The following is a 19,421-nucleotide window of genomic DNA, read 5'->3' on the forward strand; positions in this document are numbered from 1 at the left end:
TTTAAGGGCTGACCACCACTAAGGCAGCATCTCTTGGAGATTGCCTCAGCATTTCCTGGCAAAGGCATCCATATTGGTGAGTTTTTCCTCATAAATAACCTTTTGGATATCTTACCATCTTTGTATCATTCCACCTTAGGCTGTAGTTTTAAGAGTATAAGTTACTTCTCGAGAGCGCAAGTGTGAGGTTTTACAATGTAGATATTCTCACTGAGATTGGGGCTGTGCTGGCACAGCAAAGTGTGTGTTTCTGGAGCAGAAGGTTTGAGGCTTTGGCTGGAATGATCTTCTTCACAGTGGCTGGTATAGTGCTGTGTTTGGATTTAAGATGAAAATAATGCTGATAGCGCACTGCTATAGTTGTCACTGAACAGTGCCTATACAGAGCTAAGGATATTTCAGTTCCTCAAACTGCCTGGCCGGCAGGGGGCTGAGGGCGCGCAGGCAGCTGGGAGGGGATAAGACTGGAATAGCTGACCCTGGCCCACACAGATGTCCTGTAATACATGGCATCGTGCTGAACAACAAAGCTGGGGGAGCTGGCTGAGCATCAGTTGGCTGGTTGTGAGCAATTGCTTTGCACATCACTTGTTCTGTTCATCCTTCTTGTTCCTATTATTTGTTTCTTTTCTTACTCTCCAATCATCTGCGGTAAATGTGCTGCTTTGTAGTTGGGTATTACCTTTGACAGCTACAGGCTACAATCTTTGTGCTGCCTTTGTGGGGTCTCAGCACTGGAGATTGTCAGATCTGTTCTGTCTGAAACTTCTGTGATCTGTCTGGAGATTTTCTACTTTGTTAATCTGTGACAACAACTTCTTCATCTGACCAGGAGAATGTAGTCTATCTCTAGTTTGTTTTACCCTTAGTTATCTTTGCGTGGTACTACCATAGTTCTATACCAAAAGCAGTATCAAACAGAATGATATTTATGACTCCAAAAAACACAGATGCAATGTAGGTAAGTAGAGATGAGCTATGACACAGAGGAATGCAGGTGTGGGATGGTAAGAGTTGGGATACAGGCTTTACACTGGAACCCCACAGCTGTAATGGAATCTCAATTCATTAATGCTCAGTTAATAATAACTGATATAAAAATTCTCAGACTGGAGCTGATCAAAACTGGTTGTAGGGAGAGCAAAGAGAACTAGGAAATAATACCGTACAGTATTTGCTACCATTTGCATATGTGAGTTCAGATATAATCTGGAGCTGTGTACTAGAAAAGACAGATAAAGGTTAAATACGTGCTAGCAAATGTAGATGTGACTCTAAGTGGAGCAGAGAAGAAATGGGTGGAAGAAGAACCCAATCAATGTGAAGTCCTTCCCCCTGTGAAGGACTGCAGGTGCTGACAACTCACTGTAGTATGCCATTACCAGCACAAAACTACCGACATTAGAACCCAGGGGAGCAGTAGATGAGCCAGCATAACAGCAGGAAAGGGCAGAGATGCTAAGAATTGTTAGAATTTTAATTGTTACTGCTATCATTGTGACTTTGTCTACACTCTGTTAGTATTATTCTTTACTTCTCTGTAGTAATTAGAGCTAGACTAGTAATGATTCTTGTTACTTCTAACATTTCCAGTATAACATGAAAAATATACATTTATATATAGCCCATATATTAAAAAGCATATATAAATAATCCCTAGCACCTGTGCCATCTGCCCTCTGATTCCTCTGCAAGAGAATGAGAAACCACAGGATGAGGAGGGTAGCAGTGCACTGGAGTGGTTTTGCTTCTGAGTTCTGTAAAGCACTGGGAAGAAAATCAGCTAATGGATACGGAAGTTGAGTGACATACACGTCAGGATACTATTTCCAAGCATTTTAGTTTCGTTTCTTCTGGTTCACGTCATGTAGGTGGAGTCTCTGCCTAGAAAAGCACCCTAAGCAGCTGAATATAGTTAATCATTTCTTCTTGCTGTGTGACTCTGGCAGGTACGACTTTTCTTTACCTTCTTTTAAAATTAACCGTGTTATTTTTTATTTTTTTTTTAGTTGTTATCTTTGTTGGTTTTAATAGTTGTAGATGATAAGGCTGCATAAGCGCTTAAAGTAAGCATGGTTAAAATTGGGTTGTCAGGAGTGGAATTTATTTTCTAGGGTGGGAAAAAATTAGTAGTCTTGCCAGCCTATGATATGGATCTATGGGAGTCTGTCCAGAGTAGGCCCATAAAGGTGATCCAAGGGATGGAACACCTCCTCTACAAGGAGAGACTGAGAGAGCTGTGGCTGCTCAGCCTGAAGAAGGCTCTGGGGGCGTACAAAAGAGGCCTTTCAATATCTAAAATATGGCTGTAAGAAAGAAAGGGACAGACTCTTTAGCAGGATCTGTTGTGACAGGGCAAAGGGAAATGATTTCAAACTGAAAGAGGGGAGATTTAGACTGGATGTGGGGAAGACGTTTTAATGCTAAGGGTGGTAAGGCACTGGCACAGGTTGCCCAAAGAGGTGGTGGACGACCTGTCCTTGGAGGCATTCCAGGTCAGGCTGGATGGAACTCTAAGCAACCTGTTGTAGTTGCTCCTGTTCATTGCAGGGGAGTTGGATCAAGTGATCTTTAGGGGTCCTTTCAGACCCAAATGATTTTATGATTTTGTAATGTACAAAACACAGGCTAAAACATCCAGTTCTGTTTAGCTTGTCCTTAAAAGATGACTGAGAGTCAGCATTTGCATACGTAACGTGTAGGGGCAGAGGTCAGCAGAATGATCTGGCCCGCAGTTTGCATGTACAGTGTTGTGACCTTTGCATTGCTATACCTGTTTAGATAGTGTACAGTCCAGAGGCTGTACAGATTGCACAGGTATCCTCTGGTCACAGTGTGACAGGTAGAATTCTGAATGCTCTTCTGACTGGATGCAGACTAACACTAGTGATATTTGGGAGAGAAAAGGGGGTCGCATGCTCAGCATTGCAGCTTTGCCCTTAGGATTTGGTGGCTGGTTTTGGGACTACTCTCAGAGAAGTGAAGCCAGGGCTGCCAAAGGGAACTCATTGCCAGGCTGTTTGCAATCCACGTGGCCCCAGCTGGGTCAGGCTGCCAAGAGGTTACCTGTGGGGTGGCTGGAGACTGCAGGCACAGAGACTGCAGATGCCTATAGATAAATTTCAAGGAAAGCAGCATGGCAAGTGTCACAGCAGCTGTGGTGATGATGGAATGCTTACAGGGAAGAAGGTTTTTTTAATACCCAGCCTGAGCACTTGAATTGTCTCCTGTTGCTGGTCTAAATCAAGCACTTTCCTCACAGTCTATTTTTTATTTTGGTGAAAGGAGAGAGGAATGTTAATAATAAATTAGACTGAGTAGGAAGTGAAGAATTACTCTTTTTATTTCTATAAACTTGTTTTACACATTTGAAGTGTCAATTATGTTTTATATGATCTTCCTATACTGACATCAGCTGAAAGTGCAAAATATTGATTTTTAATTCAACCAAAGAACAGGCTTACTAGTAAATGTATCTACTAGGACTAGTGGATATTTTGATCCCCTAGTCCTAGGTAATTCAGTAAAATCAATCTGCCAGTATTCTCCAGGTGGCTGTCCCTTTGCTATTTTTCTGAATTGAATTTTATTCTCTGTTTTCAGGTTGGTTGGTTTGTTTTACAATGTATTTTACGCTTTTCAGTAATTGACCTGGCACCCCCACCCCCTCTAATTCAGAACTGCAAACAGGTGTTCTTTGTCCTCTGGTAAGATTTCATCCTGCTTCTGTTAGCAACACGGTTGCTGAGATTGCTCCCAGACACAAGGCCATCCTTGAGCCGCTGTGTCCAGTTGCTTGGAGACATAGGCTGCTGCCCTGCCCTCGTTATGAGTGGGATTGCCAACCACCAGACCAGGCTGCCCAGAGCTACATCCAGCCTGGCCTTGAATGCCTCCAGGGATGGGAAGTCTTTCCTCTGGAGATCAATCTTAGTAATTTGAGAAGAGTTTGGGTACTTGGTCTCAGTTAAGAGCTTGAACCAGGAGGTAGAAGCGTTGTTTAATTTTTCTCTGCTATGGTTAATGTTGATTTCAGAGGCTGTCAAGAGTGGTTGGTGTTGATAATAATCACTGCTCAGTGCGGTACATACGGACAAGACATAGAGCAAGACGGAACAGCAGAACATGAAAAGATCACAGTACAGCTCCTCCACAGCTTTCGGATTTTCCTTTCCGATGCCAAAGCAGGATAATAAACCACCAACTGAGAGAAAGCCTGAGCATGAGCAGGAAGTGTCCAACAAGCTGAATGACAGAGAAAAGGACAAAGATGAGGTAAGGCAGGTGGCAGGGAAAGGCACAGATACCCTCCATGCTCACCCCTGTGTTTTACGTTGCACCTCAAAATGAATTCCTCCATCTCTTTGGGCACTTGTTAGGCCAAAGCAGAGGAGAATTTTTAGGATCGATGTCAAAAAGTCATTTGCATAGCTAGGAAGATGTGTGCCTACCATTAATCCTCAGGCATAAAAACTGCTCATGTGATAAACAGCATGGCAGCAGCCAATGCAATCTGTAATAACTATCTTATCCATTAGGAACAATTAGCAAACATCATTTAATGGGAATCTTAAATTCTGGGATATTTTTTTACTTGACATTCTGCTACCTTCAACACAAACATAAAGAAACATTACTAATAATCTGTGTTTTATATTTAACATAGAGAGATTATCATAGAATCATTAAGGTTGGAAAAGACCACTAAGATCATCTAGTCCTACAATCCACCTATACCAGTGTTGCCCACTAAACCATGTGCCTAAGTACTGCATCTATACCCTTTTGTTAAACACTTCCAGAGACAGTGACTCCAGCACCTCCCTGAGCAGTCTGTGCCAATGCCTCGCCATGCTTTCTGAGAAAAGTATTTCCTAACATCCAATCTGACCCTCTCCCAGTGCAACTTGTGGCCATTCCCTCTCATAATATCGCTGTTACCTGGGGGAAGAGGCTGAGCCCCATCTCATCACAGCCTCCTTTCAGGTGGTTGTGGAGAGTGATAAGGTCTCTCCTGAGCCTCCTCTTCTCCAGACTGAGCCATCCCAGGTCCCTCAGCCACTCCACACAAAGGCTGTGCTCCAGACCCCTCACTAGCTTGCTGAGTCTGTGTTGTAGTTAATGGGGTTCCTTGAGAATGGCTGGGATTTATGAGGCAGTAAACAACACTGTAATAAAGGTAGTATGAAAGGGTTATCAATAGGGTTTTAAAACACCTGCTGGCAGAGATATTTTCTGAGGTGACTCTCTTAGACAGAATTGATGGTGGTGGCCAGCTAGAATCTGGCAAAGACTTCTTCAGTGCACATTTAGTGTTGAGGTCCCTTTTTTTACTTTTCACATTTCAGAAAATTGGCTAATTTTACCAAAGTTGTTTCAGTCACTGAGACAATCCCAGTGGAGTTAACCATAATTATATCCATCTGTTTATAGCATGAAGGTGCTAGGATGCAAAGTGATACGAAGTACAGACTGGTGCTCTAGGTTTACAAGAAAATGAAGAGCTGGAAAAGGTGCCTGGAAGGTGTTTTGTAGTTGTTTTGGGTGGGTGGGTTGTTTTGATACTTTTTGTTTCTGGAATCAGTTTATTTTAAAACTACATGAAAGTAATTGTAAGTTTTTCTCCAACAGGCAGCAGAACACAGCTTGCACAACAAATATGACAAAAAGATTCGACCTTGCATTGACCTTGTTGAGAGCCTGAGAAAGCTTGATATAGGAAACAACCTGATGTTGCCTATGATCACCGTGATTGGAGACCAGAACTCTGGGAAAAGCTCTGTCCTTGAAGCTTTGTCTGGTGTTGCTCTTCCTAGGCGCAATGGTATGAACTCATCTTCTCGGGTTTTCACCTGAATTATTTGACACTGGTGAGGTAAAAAGACTTTTTTTTTTTTTTTTTTTTTTTTTTTTTTCCTGCTTCCTCTAGTATTTAGGAGTCAATAACATTATGATGTTATGACTGAGGATATACCTAAATCAAGAGACTCCAGAAGCTTTCCCATCTCTGGTTTCCAGTAGAAGAAACAGATGTGTGGGTGGGATGCTGCAGTGTTACTCCAACAGGATACACGGTCTGAGTGGAGAAGGGAGGAGAAATAAGGAGTGTGTAATCTAACATACTTGCTCCAAATTGTAGGCATGCAGAAGAGCAGCAGCATCAGCTAACTCTGTGTATTCCCTAGGAAAATGCAATGATTTCACATGCAAGAATAGTTTTGAAATTTGTTTGTGTTGTTTTTTTTTGTTTTTTTTTTTTGGTTTGGTTTGTTTTAGATCAAAGGCAAAACTGGCTGGCCAAGCCATGGTTGACCTCACATAGTACTGTTGACACAGAGAAGGAAGTCAGATGAGAGCCCTTTGGCTCTGCAAGCTTTTCTGTGCCTTTCTATGAAGTATTAGACAGTCCTGCTCACATCACCCAGTCTGCTTGCACACTGCCTGTTGTGCATAACAACTGTGTCTCTTCTGTCTTTGGCGCTACTGTAGGTGTCATTGCTCATGGTCCTCTAGAACTTAAGCTGAAAAAAATAACAACTCCTGAGGAATGGAAAGGGGTAATTTATTACCGCGACACAGAAATACAACTCCAGGATGCCTCAGAGGTGAAGAAAGCAATAACAGAAGGTAAAATGTAGTGTATTGCTCCTGCTCAATCTCTTTTGAATTCTTTCTCCCCTTTTCTTAGAATGAGGAAACACTCCTTAGACTAACACAGGGATTATAGCCAATAACTGAACGTGGAGCGTAAGAACATAAGGCAGTGCAAGAGTTGTGCTAATTATTGCTTCAGTGAAGAAGATGGCCCATGACATCTGACAAAAGCTCAGGCTGTGTGCTCACCTGAATGGTATTTGTCTTGTTTGGGAAGTTACTCTAAGTTCAGCAAGCTCTTGCCCTAAACGTAAAGGAGTTTTGTTCTTATTTCCTTGGCTGGCACAACTCTACAACATTGCCCTTCATCATATTTATCATGAGTACTGTGTTCAGCTTTGGGACCCTCACTACAAAAAAGATACTGAAACCATGGAACATGTCTAGAAAATGGCAGCAAATCTGTGAAGGGGCTGGAGCACAAGTTTGAGGAGTAGCTGAGGGAACTGGGATCGTTCAGTCTGGAGGAGGCTCAGGGAAGACCTTATCACTGTCTGCAACCACCTGAAAGGAGGTTGTAGTGAGGTAGGGGTTGATCTCTTCTCCCAGGTAACAGTGTCAGGATGAGAGGGAATGGCCTCAAGTTGCACTGGGAAGGTTGATGTTGGGTATTAAGAAATATTTCTTCTCAGAAAGAGTGGTTTGAGACACTGGAGTTACCATTCCTGTGTGTTTAAGATGAGTATAGATGTAGTACTTAGGTGCGGGTTTTAGTGGTCAATATTGGTGTAGGTGAATGGTTGGCCTAGATGAGCTTAGAGGACTTTTTCAACCTCCGTGATTCCATGGTAATGTTCTTTCATTAGTTTTTCAGTGTGTTATTTAGAGGTTTTCAATATATCCTTCACAAACTGCAGATAAACTGGTATGATTTGAGTATGATGATTACAGAGCTGATAAAATCTCTCATGAAAACAGTAATGGATTTTCTTGCTCCATATGGTGTTGTTGGTTCCAGCACATGTAACTCTCGAGGCTGGATGTGGCTCTGGGCAGTCTGGTCTAGTGGTTGGTGACCTTGCATGTAACAGAAGGTTTGAAACTGGGTGATCATTGTGGTCCTTTTCAGCCCAGGCCATTCTATGATTATTGCCAATACACAACCTGGGAAAAAATGGTTGATCAGTCAACGTCAGTATCAATGTGAGAAGAATATAGAGTAACACCTACTGGTCTTTAAAGGCAGCTAAAAATTAAAGTCTACAGAGTACCTTGATGCTGAGGAATAATTTCTGCAGCTGACCAATACTTTATCCTGTTGCTTTTGTGATAGTTTATTTACGTGTATTTTGTCTTCAATATTGACACTCCATTAGTATATGCTCTGTAAAATATTGCAGTACTCCAAAGAGATTTCACTTCAGAATTTTCTTGGATTTTTGCAGAAATGGATTTACATTAATGTCTGGGTCTGAAAAAAAATCCATGCCTATAAGAAATTTAGGTGATAGTAGATATTTTTTGAAGTCATCATATTCCCCCTTCACCTACTTTTCTATACAGAGTCTGAACCTGCACTCATTGCTTTCCTCTTTCTACCTTGCAGCCCAGGCTATAGTGGCTAGCACTAATGGTAACATTAGTGGAGAACTAATTTCCCTTGAAATCTGGTCCCCAAACGTCCCAGACCTGACACTAATTGATCTTCCTGGAATTGCCAGAGTTGCCGTGGGGAACCAGCCACAAGATAATGGCCAACAGGTAACTGTCAGTTTTATCTGCCAACTTACACAAAGGTTCTGTTCTGTAGCCTATCTTACATGCAAATCTTTGCTGTAGGACTCTGGAATTATTATGCTGCGCTTCTGAGCCATTGTGAGAGCTACACTAGCAAACAGATCTGGTTTTTGGAAAGGCAGTACAGACAGGAACAGTGAGGACCAGGCTCTCCTGTCTTTCCTTGTTGTGCAGGAGGGAGCTGCCCCTGCTGGCGTAAGTGAGCCATCCCAAGCACCTGCCAGGGCAGCAGGGAACAGCACCGCTGCACCAACCCTGTTTTGCAGATAGGTGCTCTTAAACACAGCACCTCCTCCATGCCCATAAGGTTGGAACACAAGCTGGGAATAGACGAATCCCAAACAGGTTGCATCTTCTCAGTATTGTGGAGATGCTTAGCAAAAGTGAAATGTCTGAGTTCATGTAAGCTCTTTTTGATCAAGAATGCAGGTCAGCGCTTTTACGAACTCAGTGCTCTGTCATTCTTTGCTGACAGTGTATATGTAAGGGGAATGCAAATAAAACTCTAAGAGATAGGGCCAGCTGTGAGGGTGATGCACTGGAGCTGTCTATGCTGTACTGTACTGTAGACTGGCTTTCATTCCAGAAGTGTGTTACTAGGCATCAGAGCTCATTTTTGTTATGACATTATTTATGAAAGTCACATTTCCCTAATGAAAGATGTTATCCACAAGAGTTTAAACTTTATTTAGAATGAGATGTTAAATTTTGTGTAATTTATGTGATTTTTTTTTCATAATAGATATAACAATAGTCTGTTCTCATTCAGAATAAATGTTTGGATTTATCTTTCTTAAGAAAAGAGGCTACATTATTCTCTTAACCCCTTTCCCTTCCATTATTCAGCACTTAATAGTATCCACAGTATATATGACATATTGTGTGGTAGCTTGTACTTCTAGGAGTGGTCACATCCTACATGCAAGCATTTGATTTAATTGAACTTATTTACTACTGTTTTACATTTCAGATCAAGAAGCTACTTAAAAAATACATTGGTTGCAAAGAGACAATCATTTTGCTAGTGGTACCATGTAATGTGGATATTGCAACAACAGAAGCACTGAGAATGGCTCAAGAGGTGGACCCCACAGGAGAAAGGACTCTTGGTGAGCAATTTTTTAAGCTAAAAGTGTGAATCATTTATTTCTGTGACAGTCTGATGTTGTCTACTTCATGCTAGAGCTGCAACGTTCTAATTCAAAGCTACTCCGAGAAGAAATAAACAGACTAAATAAACCCTTTATAAAGCTGGAAGTGATCCACTAGCTCTTAAAATATCTTAGATTTGAGTCTAGCTGGCATTCACATTGTAAATAGTTGAAAATTGAAGATCTCAGGGTTAATGCTGGGGCAGCCTTGCTACTCTCTGTTGGAAGTGTTTGCAAGGCAAAAGGTGGATGGAGAGTCTAATTGCGGAGCAAGTTTTACAGCACAAAGCCCAGGAGCTTAAGGCTTTCTAGGAGAGAAAACAAAACAAAGTGCAGCTACTGTAGAAAAACACTGTAGGGGGAATATTTCCACTCTTACATTGAGATGTCCTACTGCACCTCTTCCACCTTCAGCTTCTGTGCTTGACTAACTTTCTCTCTGGGTAACTTCACAGGGATCCTCACTAAGCCAGATCTAGTGGACAAAATAACTGAAAGGACTGTCCTTAGGATAATGAAAAATGAGGTTGTTCCACTCAAAAAAGGTTATATGATTGTGAAGTGTCATGGGCAACAGGACATCGGCGACAAATTGTCCTTGGCCTCTGTAATCCAGCAAGAGAGAGAATTCTTTGAGACTCGCCAGCATTTCAGGTACTTCACATAAAGGACCTAACCCAAAATATACTGAAATCACCTCAAATTGTGTAGCAACAGGATGAGGGGAAATGGCTTTAAACTGGAAGAGGTTGTGGACCTCATGTTGTAACAAAGAGCTTTAGGTTAGATCTTAGGAAGAGATTTTGGTCAAGCATTGGAGTGAACTGCCCAGGGAAGTGGGGGAGTCCCCATCGCTGGAGGAATTTAAGACATATGCTCTAGCACATGTGTAGTGTACTGTAGCAATGGGACTTGGTAGGCAGGTTTATGGTCAGACTTGATGATCTTGAGGGTCATTTCCAACTCAGGTGATTCTAGAAGCAATTAACCTCAGAAAACTGAATAGTTCTTAAAAAAGACAAGGTAAACATATGAGCCCTTCCAATTAAGCACTGAAGTATTTCTGTTCACTGGAAAACACCATGAAACTCGGCATTAGGAAACACGCTGACTGTGCTGAAGACTCAGGTTTCACGAGAAGTTGACTTAGCAGCAAATCAATCAGTGAGAATAGTAGGTGAGAAGTGTTTTGAATTGACATACTTCTCACAAGCAGAAATAAGATAGCAGGTCTTTTTTGTGTGTGTGTGTTTTGTTTTTGTTTATTTTCAGCATTTTTCTGGATGAAAAAAAGGCTACTATCCCTCATCTGGCAAATAAGCTCACAAATGAACTTGTGGAACGTATTATGGTAAGTACTGTAAGTAACAGAGATGTCATGCTAGGAAATAATCAGTTACTATCTTAAAAAAAAAAAAGCAAAAAAAAACAAAAAACAAAAAAAAAACCAACAATAAAGTCCAACCCTTCTCCCTTTCAGCAATATTTTTCTTTTTATGCATATGTAAGTCTTATCCTTTACCCATAAGCAATCAAAGGACAGACAGAGATGAGAGTTGGAGGGAAGGAAAAGTGATCTGTCCTCAGCTTTGCCTTTAACTGAAGGATTGACAAAAGAGAACATATTTCACCTGCTTGTGACTCATTAACTCCTGCCCTTTTCAAGAGCAGCTGTGGTGCTTCGTTTTGTTTGTGAATGGTGTTGATAGGCTTGTGAACAGGTTGATAGAGTGACAAGCTATTGTCATTAGCTTTCTAAGATATGATCATTTCTGTCAATTGAAACTGTCTTCAAAACTCTCAAGGAAGAGCTAATTATTTTACTAGACTAATGTATTACTTTCATTATTTTATATAAATATATCTATAAACAATACATGTTACTCCATGAAGAGAAAATACAAAAGTACAGGGACCTGAAGGAGGAAAAAATCTGTATTTATGTGAACTTGCATAAAAAGTAAAGCAACCAAACAGCTGAGTTCAATTGTGTATTTGTTAGGAATGGAAGGATCAGCAAACTCCGTACATCATGAGTTGCCATGAGACACTTTTTTGGCTTGCTGTAGGTGAAATCTTGTCCTAGACTGCAGCTCCTCTGCCTGCTGGCTGCAGTGTTAACCCCAGCATCTCAGGGAGCTCCCAGCCTTGATGGTCATATTTCCCCTGTGGTTTCATTCCAAAACCAGATGTGTTCAGCCTACCTAAGAGTCCTTCTTTCCTGTCTGCCCTCCAGAAAGCTTTGCCTGCAATAGAGAACCAAATACGTGATGCACTGCAGCAAGCAAAGCAGGAACTACAGAAGTACACACAAGGCATACACGAAACTGACCGTGAGAAGATGCTTTTCCTTGCAGGAGTAAGTATCAATTCTGCTTCAGTTATTGAGCAGAGAAGACCCTTCTAAAGAAAGCAAGGTAACAGGATGGACCTGTCAACAACCTGAGAGTGTTGTCCGAACGCTTCCTGAACTCCAGCACTTGGTGGCTGTGCCCACTGCCCTGGGCAACCTGTTCCATGCCCACTGCTCTCTGGTGTAGAACCAAGCAACCAAGAGCTATGAGTGTGAAAGATGTACAGAAATAATGCCTTCAGTCATGCCTATAATATCAAATGACTGAGGATTTTCTTAATGCCTACAAGTTAAACTGAAGAAATAAAGCTTCAGTACTTTGATTGTTTTTTGTGTTCCTTTTTGATTCATTACAGTTGATCAAAGCATTTAACGAAGACATCTCTCAGGCAATGCTTGGAAAGGAATCCTGGTTTGGAAATGAAACCAGAATGTTTCCAAAAATCCGCGGAGAGTTTCAGGGATGGGAAGCAAAGCTCCTGGAGAGCTCTGCCAAAGGTAAGCATAGAAAACTGCCACTTGCACCTGATCTGAGAGATTCCATCCCCTAGCTTTTACATTAAGAGACAACATCATCAATATGCTGTTTATTTTGTGTTTGTTTTTTTTCTAAAGTGGAAAATAAGAATCTGCTGCAATGTTGTAGTTACGCTTTGGCCCTAAGGGACAGAGACCCAGCTTGTGCAAATCACTGCCCTTACAGAGAGATCAGTGGATTTCTCCCAACAAAGCTATAAAATAAAGACTGGCTTCTGGCAGAGAATTAACTGCTGATTCTCTGAACTACTCCTCTAAACAACAGCAGCAATCACAATAAATATAACACCTATATTACAAATTAAGTGTTGTTGTCATTAATGTTTTGGCATTTTCATCTTCTTTGTTCTTTTCAGCTCTTGTTTAAGATGTGGGAGAAACAATTCCAAGTCTACAATAACTATAACCCTGTAAAGAATAGCCATTTTTGTTTTCAGAGGTGACGTAGCAACATTTGCTAGTCAAGCAGTAACTCTTAAAGTTCTTTTAGTCTTTGATGCACATCTTTGTCAACATCCGTTGTGGCTGTAAAAAAGATATAAATAGGCTGCAGGCATATAGTCAGCCAGAGGCAAATACATACATGTAGGGGGACAGACAGACACTGCTGTGTGTCATTGTTTCTCATGTCCTTTCCATGGTTTACCAAGCCAATCAACATGATGTTATAGAGAGGAAAGAAAAAAAACTATAGGGTCAGCTATTTAAGGCACTGAGCAATGAGTGTCAACTTCCTTCTGCAGTAACTGTGTTGCTTTAGAGGTGAGTTTTACTGAGAGCTTTTTCTAAGCATTTTCTATTTTCTTCTTTCTTCATCACAAATTTATGAAGTAAGTAACCTAGTAGTAAAGCAATCTTATTTTAATATTACAGTTCAAGAAATGATATGCGGTGAAGTGTCTGAATATGAAGACCAATTCCGTGGTTCAGAGTTCCCAGGCTTTATCAGCTACTGGACATTTGAGGACATTATAAAACAGCAAATTGCGAAGCTGGAGGAGCCAGCTGTTGTGATGCTGAACAAAGTGATCTGTACGTCTCAAAGGCCACACAAGGCCATTGCATGGGTGACCCTGGTTTGCCTGGTAATTTTGTGTCTAGAATAAGCCCCTGTTCTCATTGATGGAGCAAGAGCTCCAGCTGGGATGCTTCTATGTGGAAGTGAATCCCATTCAACCTGTGGAATTATTCCTTCTCTAGAGCTGAGACCTCAAATGACCTTCAGAATGTTTTAGTGTGCTTCCCAGTGGCTGGGAATGGGAAATTGGATGGTAACTGTAATAAATAATATGGTAAATTAATAGCGTCTTGGAATGCTACTTGGTGCCAGCCAAGCTGGCTGATACTGCCAGGCTTAGTTAATGGGATTCACAAACCAGAACTGGAAATCCAACTTCTTTGCCAGTTCTTTGCATAAGGGTATATCTATTACACTGTGACTTCTGGGGATAGTGGAAGCGATAAGTCATCCCATAAGTAAAACCAAAGAAAAAAGTACGTCACAATCATTTCTCTGCCATGTTTGCTTTAGAAAACAGCTACAGCACCTGTGCCAGTCAGAGCTCTGTATTACAGGCACCAGCGCCAATCCTTGGAGTGGCCGCTCTGGGGATGAGAGGCAGATATGCCTGCCACCCGGTCAAACTGAAAGTATGTAGACTGCTTTATCTGAGAAATCTCAGGGATGTTAAATATCTGACATGGTAAGTGATCCTTAGTGACTCATATGCATGGACCTAGAAATCTAAGTTCCTATTTGTTTGTGGGTCATAAAGGTATATTACATCAGGACAGATACCCAGCTATTTCAGTATGTATGCAGAGAGTCAGTAGGTTTTATAGGCCTCATATTGATATTAACTTAAAAACCTCGTTTTCTTACCTGACTTTATTTTGTCCGTCTGTTCTTCCCTTAGGTATGGTTGAAGAGAAATTTTTGCAGCTGGCTAACAAGCATTTTGCTAATTTTCAGAATTTAAACAGAGCTGCTAAGGTGAGAGACTAGTCATAAGTTGAGATAATTTAAGAGCAAACAGAATGATGTTTGTAAATATAGCCATGCTTATGGTACCTATTCCATCGTATTATGTGTGATGATTCCTGATTTCCTGACAGTCTGATTTTTATAAAGTTAAAAAAAACATCTGCATGTTTGTAATGGCACTAATGAAAGTCCACTTTGCCTTTTGGTGCAACGTTGACAAGATTTAAAGCATTTGTTATCTGTTGATTTTTGGTGATGCTCTTAGCGCATGCAATGCAAAGAAAATCTGGTAGGGCTGCCATGAAGAGCTTATCAGTAACTTCAGTTTCAAGTCCTGTGATGTTCTGTTAGCATGTGGGCAGCCTTGGAGCACAGTGCTTTTGCTTTCTGAAAGGCAAGCCAGCATTAGCCCCCAGTGTGTGTGCCCCCAGTGTGTGCCCCCAGTGGCGCAGTGGTTTAAACTGCTGCCTGCGGCACTGGAGGGCCCGGGTTCGAATCCCCCCCCTGTGGCGCAGGGGTAGAAGTGCCGCTTCGCTACACAGGGGGCTCGAAACCCGGGAGTTGGACTCGATGATCTCTAAGGTCCCTTCCAACTCGCACGATACTATGATACTATGATACTATGATTAGCCAGGGCAGGCATCACACCGTTGAGAGGGAGCAGCACGTAATGAGCAGGCCATTTAACCATGAGAGAGTTAGATCCCTTTTTGCAGTTTGGAGGTGTCTGGGTTTTGGGGTGGAGTTAAAAAAGTATGGATGTCCTTGAAGACCTTTTCTGGGAATGAGCTTTGAAGAAGAGGTGAGAGACATTGCTGGCCTGCCACGAAGCAGAATCCACTCACAGGACGCTGCTTGAAGGGAAACTCATAGACAGATGCAACTGCCACAGCTGTTTGCTGTGTGACTTGCATAGCCAAACCCTATTAAAGTCCCAGGACAAACAAAATTAAGCAAACAAGCTATTTCAGCCAAGCACAGAGGTGTAGTGTCTTCAGGCATACCGCAATGAGAGGAAGTGTAGCAGAAATGCTAAGTCACAGCCTGAAGCAGAGATGGAGTACATGGTTAGAAGGCAGAGCCAACCTGGGGAGCTCTGGTGGTCTGAGTGACCAGAAGTGGTGGAGCCAGGATCCACCCCTTCCCAGACCTCATTTAGGAATTGGCAATGGGGATAAGCATATCTTGCTGGAGATCCTTGCCTACTGGAGGCCTTCCAAGGGTAAGCAGCTTTTCTTGTTTTGTTGCTGCATCAACAGGCATTTGGGCTTGTTCTCATTTGCTGCACCCTAGGGTTGTGCCACTCTGCTATTATCGCTATTCTTTTCCATCACGTTATGGCATTACAGGAAGGAAGAAAAGAGATTCTGATAAACTCTGGAGGAAAAACTTTATTCTGGTGTAGGAATGCTAAGTTGAGATTTTCCTTTAGGATAGAAGCACCAGGTTTCAAATTGTTTTTACACGATCCCACTTGTTTCTCATGAGGGGACCAAGCACTACATTTTCCTGCTCTTTCATGGGAAACAAACCAGAAGCTAAAGCACCAAAATATGCATCAAGGGCCAAACTGGGATTAGCAAGTGCTGCATTGAGGTGTTGAAAACTGCATCCATTTTTGCTTCCCAAGGGATGTTGCTAAGCATCTCAGAACTTGTTCTTTTCTTTTCCAGGCCAAAATTTGTTGCATTAGAGAAAAGCAAGCAACAGCTGCGAAAAGTTGCATCCTGACTCAATTTAAAATGGAGAGAGCTGTATACTGCCAGGATAAAATTTACGCAGATGATTTAAAAGCTGCCAAGGCAGAAAGCGCCAGAGCTCTTGGTTTTGGACATGCTTCAAATCAAGTTCCCAGCTTTGTCCTGGAAATGCTTTCTCACACAAAGGCCTACTTCACTGTAAGTTTGCAGGCTATAACACGGTACACCAATGCTCTTTGGCTGGCTTCTCCTATGGGAACAAGTGCTAGGAGGATGGAAGGGCTGTTACTTACCTGATTTGGGGAAGAGGAAAGGATGGGGAAGAGCCCTTAGCCATGTAATGAGAAATTAATGATATTTGGATGATGGCAAGCCCTATTGCTCCAGTGAAAGAGCTGTCAGATTCTAAACTCTGAGGGCAGAAGGTGCGGTAGTCAAATGAGTGCTTAAAATGGAATTGTCCCTCTGTAGAGATCAGAGTGGCTATGCCACATCGCAGACAGCTCAGAAGTTAAGTGGAGGTGAATGGGATACTTTAACAAAAGATCATTTTAGTGCAAGACAGCCAAGAGAATGTACAGTATGAGAATATGCTTTTGATCTCTCTTTCATAAACTCCCTCAGTAAGCACCAAGTTAAATATTAATGCCCTAACTTTGGTAGCGTTTCACCTTGGATTTCAATAGAAAGGTTTTTGAAACATTCCTGCAACTAAATGTTCAGGCTGTTCTTTCAGGTTTTTGCATTGAGAAGGTTTCAGGGAGCAAAAGACAAAGGCAGAATTGCATCAACTTCTTCCCTCCAACCTCAGATACTTTCTGCTATACCACAGAGTCTTGAAGGACAGTTGTACATTTGTAAATGCCCTAAGCACCCTTTTCAACAGTAACCATCAGCAGGGCATAACAGCTCCTGGAGACTCATGCAAGGCCAAACACATGAGATGAAATTAGATTTAAGCTCTTAAGTGTCCACGGCCCTTGGAAATGGCATTCATGATCCAATTAAGAAAGGTCAAGATTCCGTGTAGGGTTTAGCTCCAGAATAACAGAATACATAGGCTCAGTAAGCGCCCAGCTGACTCTGCTGAATTGCTCCATTTTGACTTTGCAAACTAGAAAGAAAAACTAAATATCTCTGTCTTTTTCCATTGTCAGCTTGTCCACAGCCTTGTAGATGAAAGATGTACAGCTGCTGAGCTAAAGCAGCATCTGAAGCCACAAAAGCCCAAGTCTTCTCTGGAGATGGGTGGCCAAAGCCCTTTTGGACCTCCAAATCAAATGCGCCTCTACCTGGCACATACCTGCTGGCATTTTCAAGTCCCATGCCACAGAAAGAAAGGAAGATAGCACCTCTGTTAGTTGTAGCCAGATACGTTGAAGTGCTCTTCTAGTCACAGAATAATTCTTATTGAGGTTAGCAGAGAGAAAGATAAGCAGGGAATGGTCTGCCTTGGGTTTAGTTCATGGAGGGGAAAAACAACAAAGTTACAGCTGACAATCCCATAGATCTTAACTTCTAGATTTTTTTAAGAACAAAAGGAATTAATGGCATTTTTTTAGATACTAGGAACACTCAACTTTTGAATAGCAACTCCATACAGTCTTTTAAAAGCGTGCTGTCACTTCTTAATAGAGTACCTATAGCCCATATTTTCTTCCTTTAGGAAAACAAACCTTCACTCTTTTTTTCCCCCCGCCTTGCAGGGAGCAAGTAAACGCCTGAGCAATCAGATTCCTCTGATCATCCTCTCTACCGTCCTTCATGACTATGGAGATAGTTTGCAGATCTCAATGTTGAATCTCTTGCAAGAAAAAGAAGAATTAAACCATTTACTCCAGGAAGATCGGGAAGCTGCTCACCATCGGAAGTTACTAACTGAGCAAATTAGTCACCTCAACAAAGCTTACCAGTACCTGGTAGACTTCAAGTCTCTGTAGATTCCTTCATTGCTCAGAAGTTTTCTTCTGCTTTTGCTTTCTAGCATTAATGAGAAACTGTGCAAAATCCTCCGAAGCCTAAAATTAGCACCAACCTTTAATTCCAGTTGTTAGATTTTTCTCATGGTTTAGTGGCCTAGTTCTGTTTGTTTTCCATAGTCTGATATGCCTACGCTTGTCTAAGCTCCATTGCAGTAGTTGTGATGTTATCCCACTTTCAAGCAATCGTTTTATAAACCTTGTCTTCGATACATGATTAAAATATATATATTTTTTGAAAGCTTGATCTCTGAGGTAGGTGGTTTTGGTTTCTTTTAAAGGATGGGGAGCCTTCAGCTGTAGAACCCAAAAACTGTGGAACTCAAATCACATAACTTTCCTAGATCAAGTTTACTGCACCACCCCAGTGGCCCCTCTGCTTCTCTGTGATTTTGCTGTGGTTGTTGTATGTCCTACCTTGCATAAAAGGTGCCTATGCAATACAACATCATTAAGTCCCACTCCAGCATATAGAAATGATGCTCACAATGCATCTGAAACAGGGAAATCACTACAGCTGCTAGGTATGCCCACAGGATGATGTTAGGATATGTTTCTCTTTTTTCAATTCTCTGACTTTTATAGAGAAAACCAAGATGTTTTTCTGTTGGATGCCTGCACCTCTGCATGAGATTTTGGGGTTGACGATGGATTCACCAGACCACTGGACTGGGTTGTCTGTAACAATTCATCCACGAGATACTGAACATGGAAAAGATGCCCCAGCACATGGCTTGCTACCTGGTATCTCCCCCCTTCCCAGGCTGAGGAGAACCTTTCCAAAAGTTGTCTTTCATTCCGTGGAAGGCAGTGCAGAACTTAATACTGCACATCATAATGGTGACATCTTTCATAGGGAGATTTTAATAGGCAAAGCTATACTTTGTGCAGTGAGCGAGGGCTGGCTGAATTCTGCTAATAAATATGTGCCTGTTCCAGTTTGTCATGCAGCAGTTTCCAAGACGGTTACAAGAGAAGCTTTCTCTTTGTGTCATGACAGCAACGGCTGGCTGACTTCTGCAGCACAGAACTCAACCCATTGGAGCATGCAGCATTCGTAACCCTGTTAAGCACTACCAATGGTTTCCACCTCTGCTGCTGCTACTGATTTACAGCACCACAGCTCAGCAGCCCTTTAAAAACCTGACACCATAACACTGAAACACATTTAATTTCTATTTTAAACCTGCTTTCAACTTATCAACTACTTCACGGTATCCCCTGAGGGGTGCCTGACAATCACGGGCTATTGAAAACACCCAGAGAAAACAGGCAGGTGCACACTGCTTTGGTCAGCGTAATAATGAATTAGGGTGCAATTCCCTC

At 41.9% G+C, this 19,421-nt stretch overlaps 1 protein-coding gene across 4 annotated transcripts; it reads left to right on the forward strand.

The window, feature by feature from the left end:
* Positions 1–33: 33 nt before the first annotated feature.
* On the forward strand, positions 34–18,341 carry LOC140247188 (interferon-induced GTP-binding protein Mx-like). 4 transcript variants are annotated; one of them, XM_072326610.1, is made up of 14 exons: positions 34–76; positions 4,037–4,275; positions 5,632–5,824; positions 6,490–6,627; positions 8,201–8,355; positions 9,362–9,500; positions 9,998–10,196; positions 10,815–10,893; positions 11,779–11,901; positions 12,252–12,393; positions 13,306–13,464; positions 14,349–14,425; positions 16,090–16,314; positions 17,823–18,204. In XM_072326610.1, exons 2-14 carry the CDS (start codon positions 4,126–4,128, stop codon positions 18,054–18,056), a joined length of 2,013 nt encoding a protein of 670 aa, XP_072182711.1. In that variant the 5' UTR covers positions 34–76; positions 4,037–4,125; the 3' UTR covers positions 18,057–18,204. The 4 variants fall into 4 exon arrangements, with proteins under 4 accessions (XP_072182711.1, XP_072182728.1, XP_072182736.1 ...); XM_072326627.1 differs by lacking the exon at positions 17,823–18,204 and adding an exon at positions 17,274–17,580; XM_072326635.1 differs by lacking the exon at positions 34–76 and adding an exon at positions 1,872–1,949 and having other exon boundaries at positions 17,823–18,341.
* Positions 18,342–19,421: the final 1,080 nt, after the last annotated feature.

The sequence above is a fragment of the Excalfactoria chinensis genome, chromosome 1 (assembly GCF_039878825.1).
Source record: "Excalfactoria chinensis isolate bCotChi1 chromosome 1, bCotChi1.hap2, whole genome shotgun sequence".
Taxonomy (NCBI): domain Eukaryota; kingdom Metazoa; phylum Chordata; class Aves; order Galliformes; family Phasianidae; genus Excalfactoria; species Excalfactoria chinensis.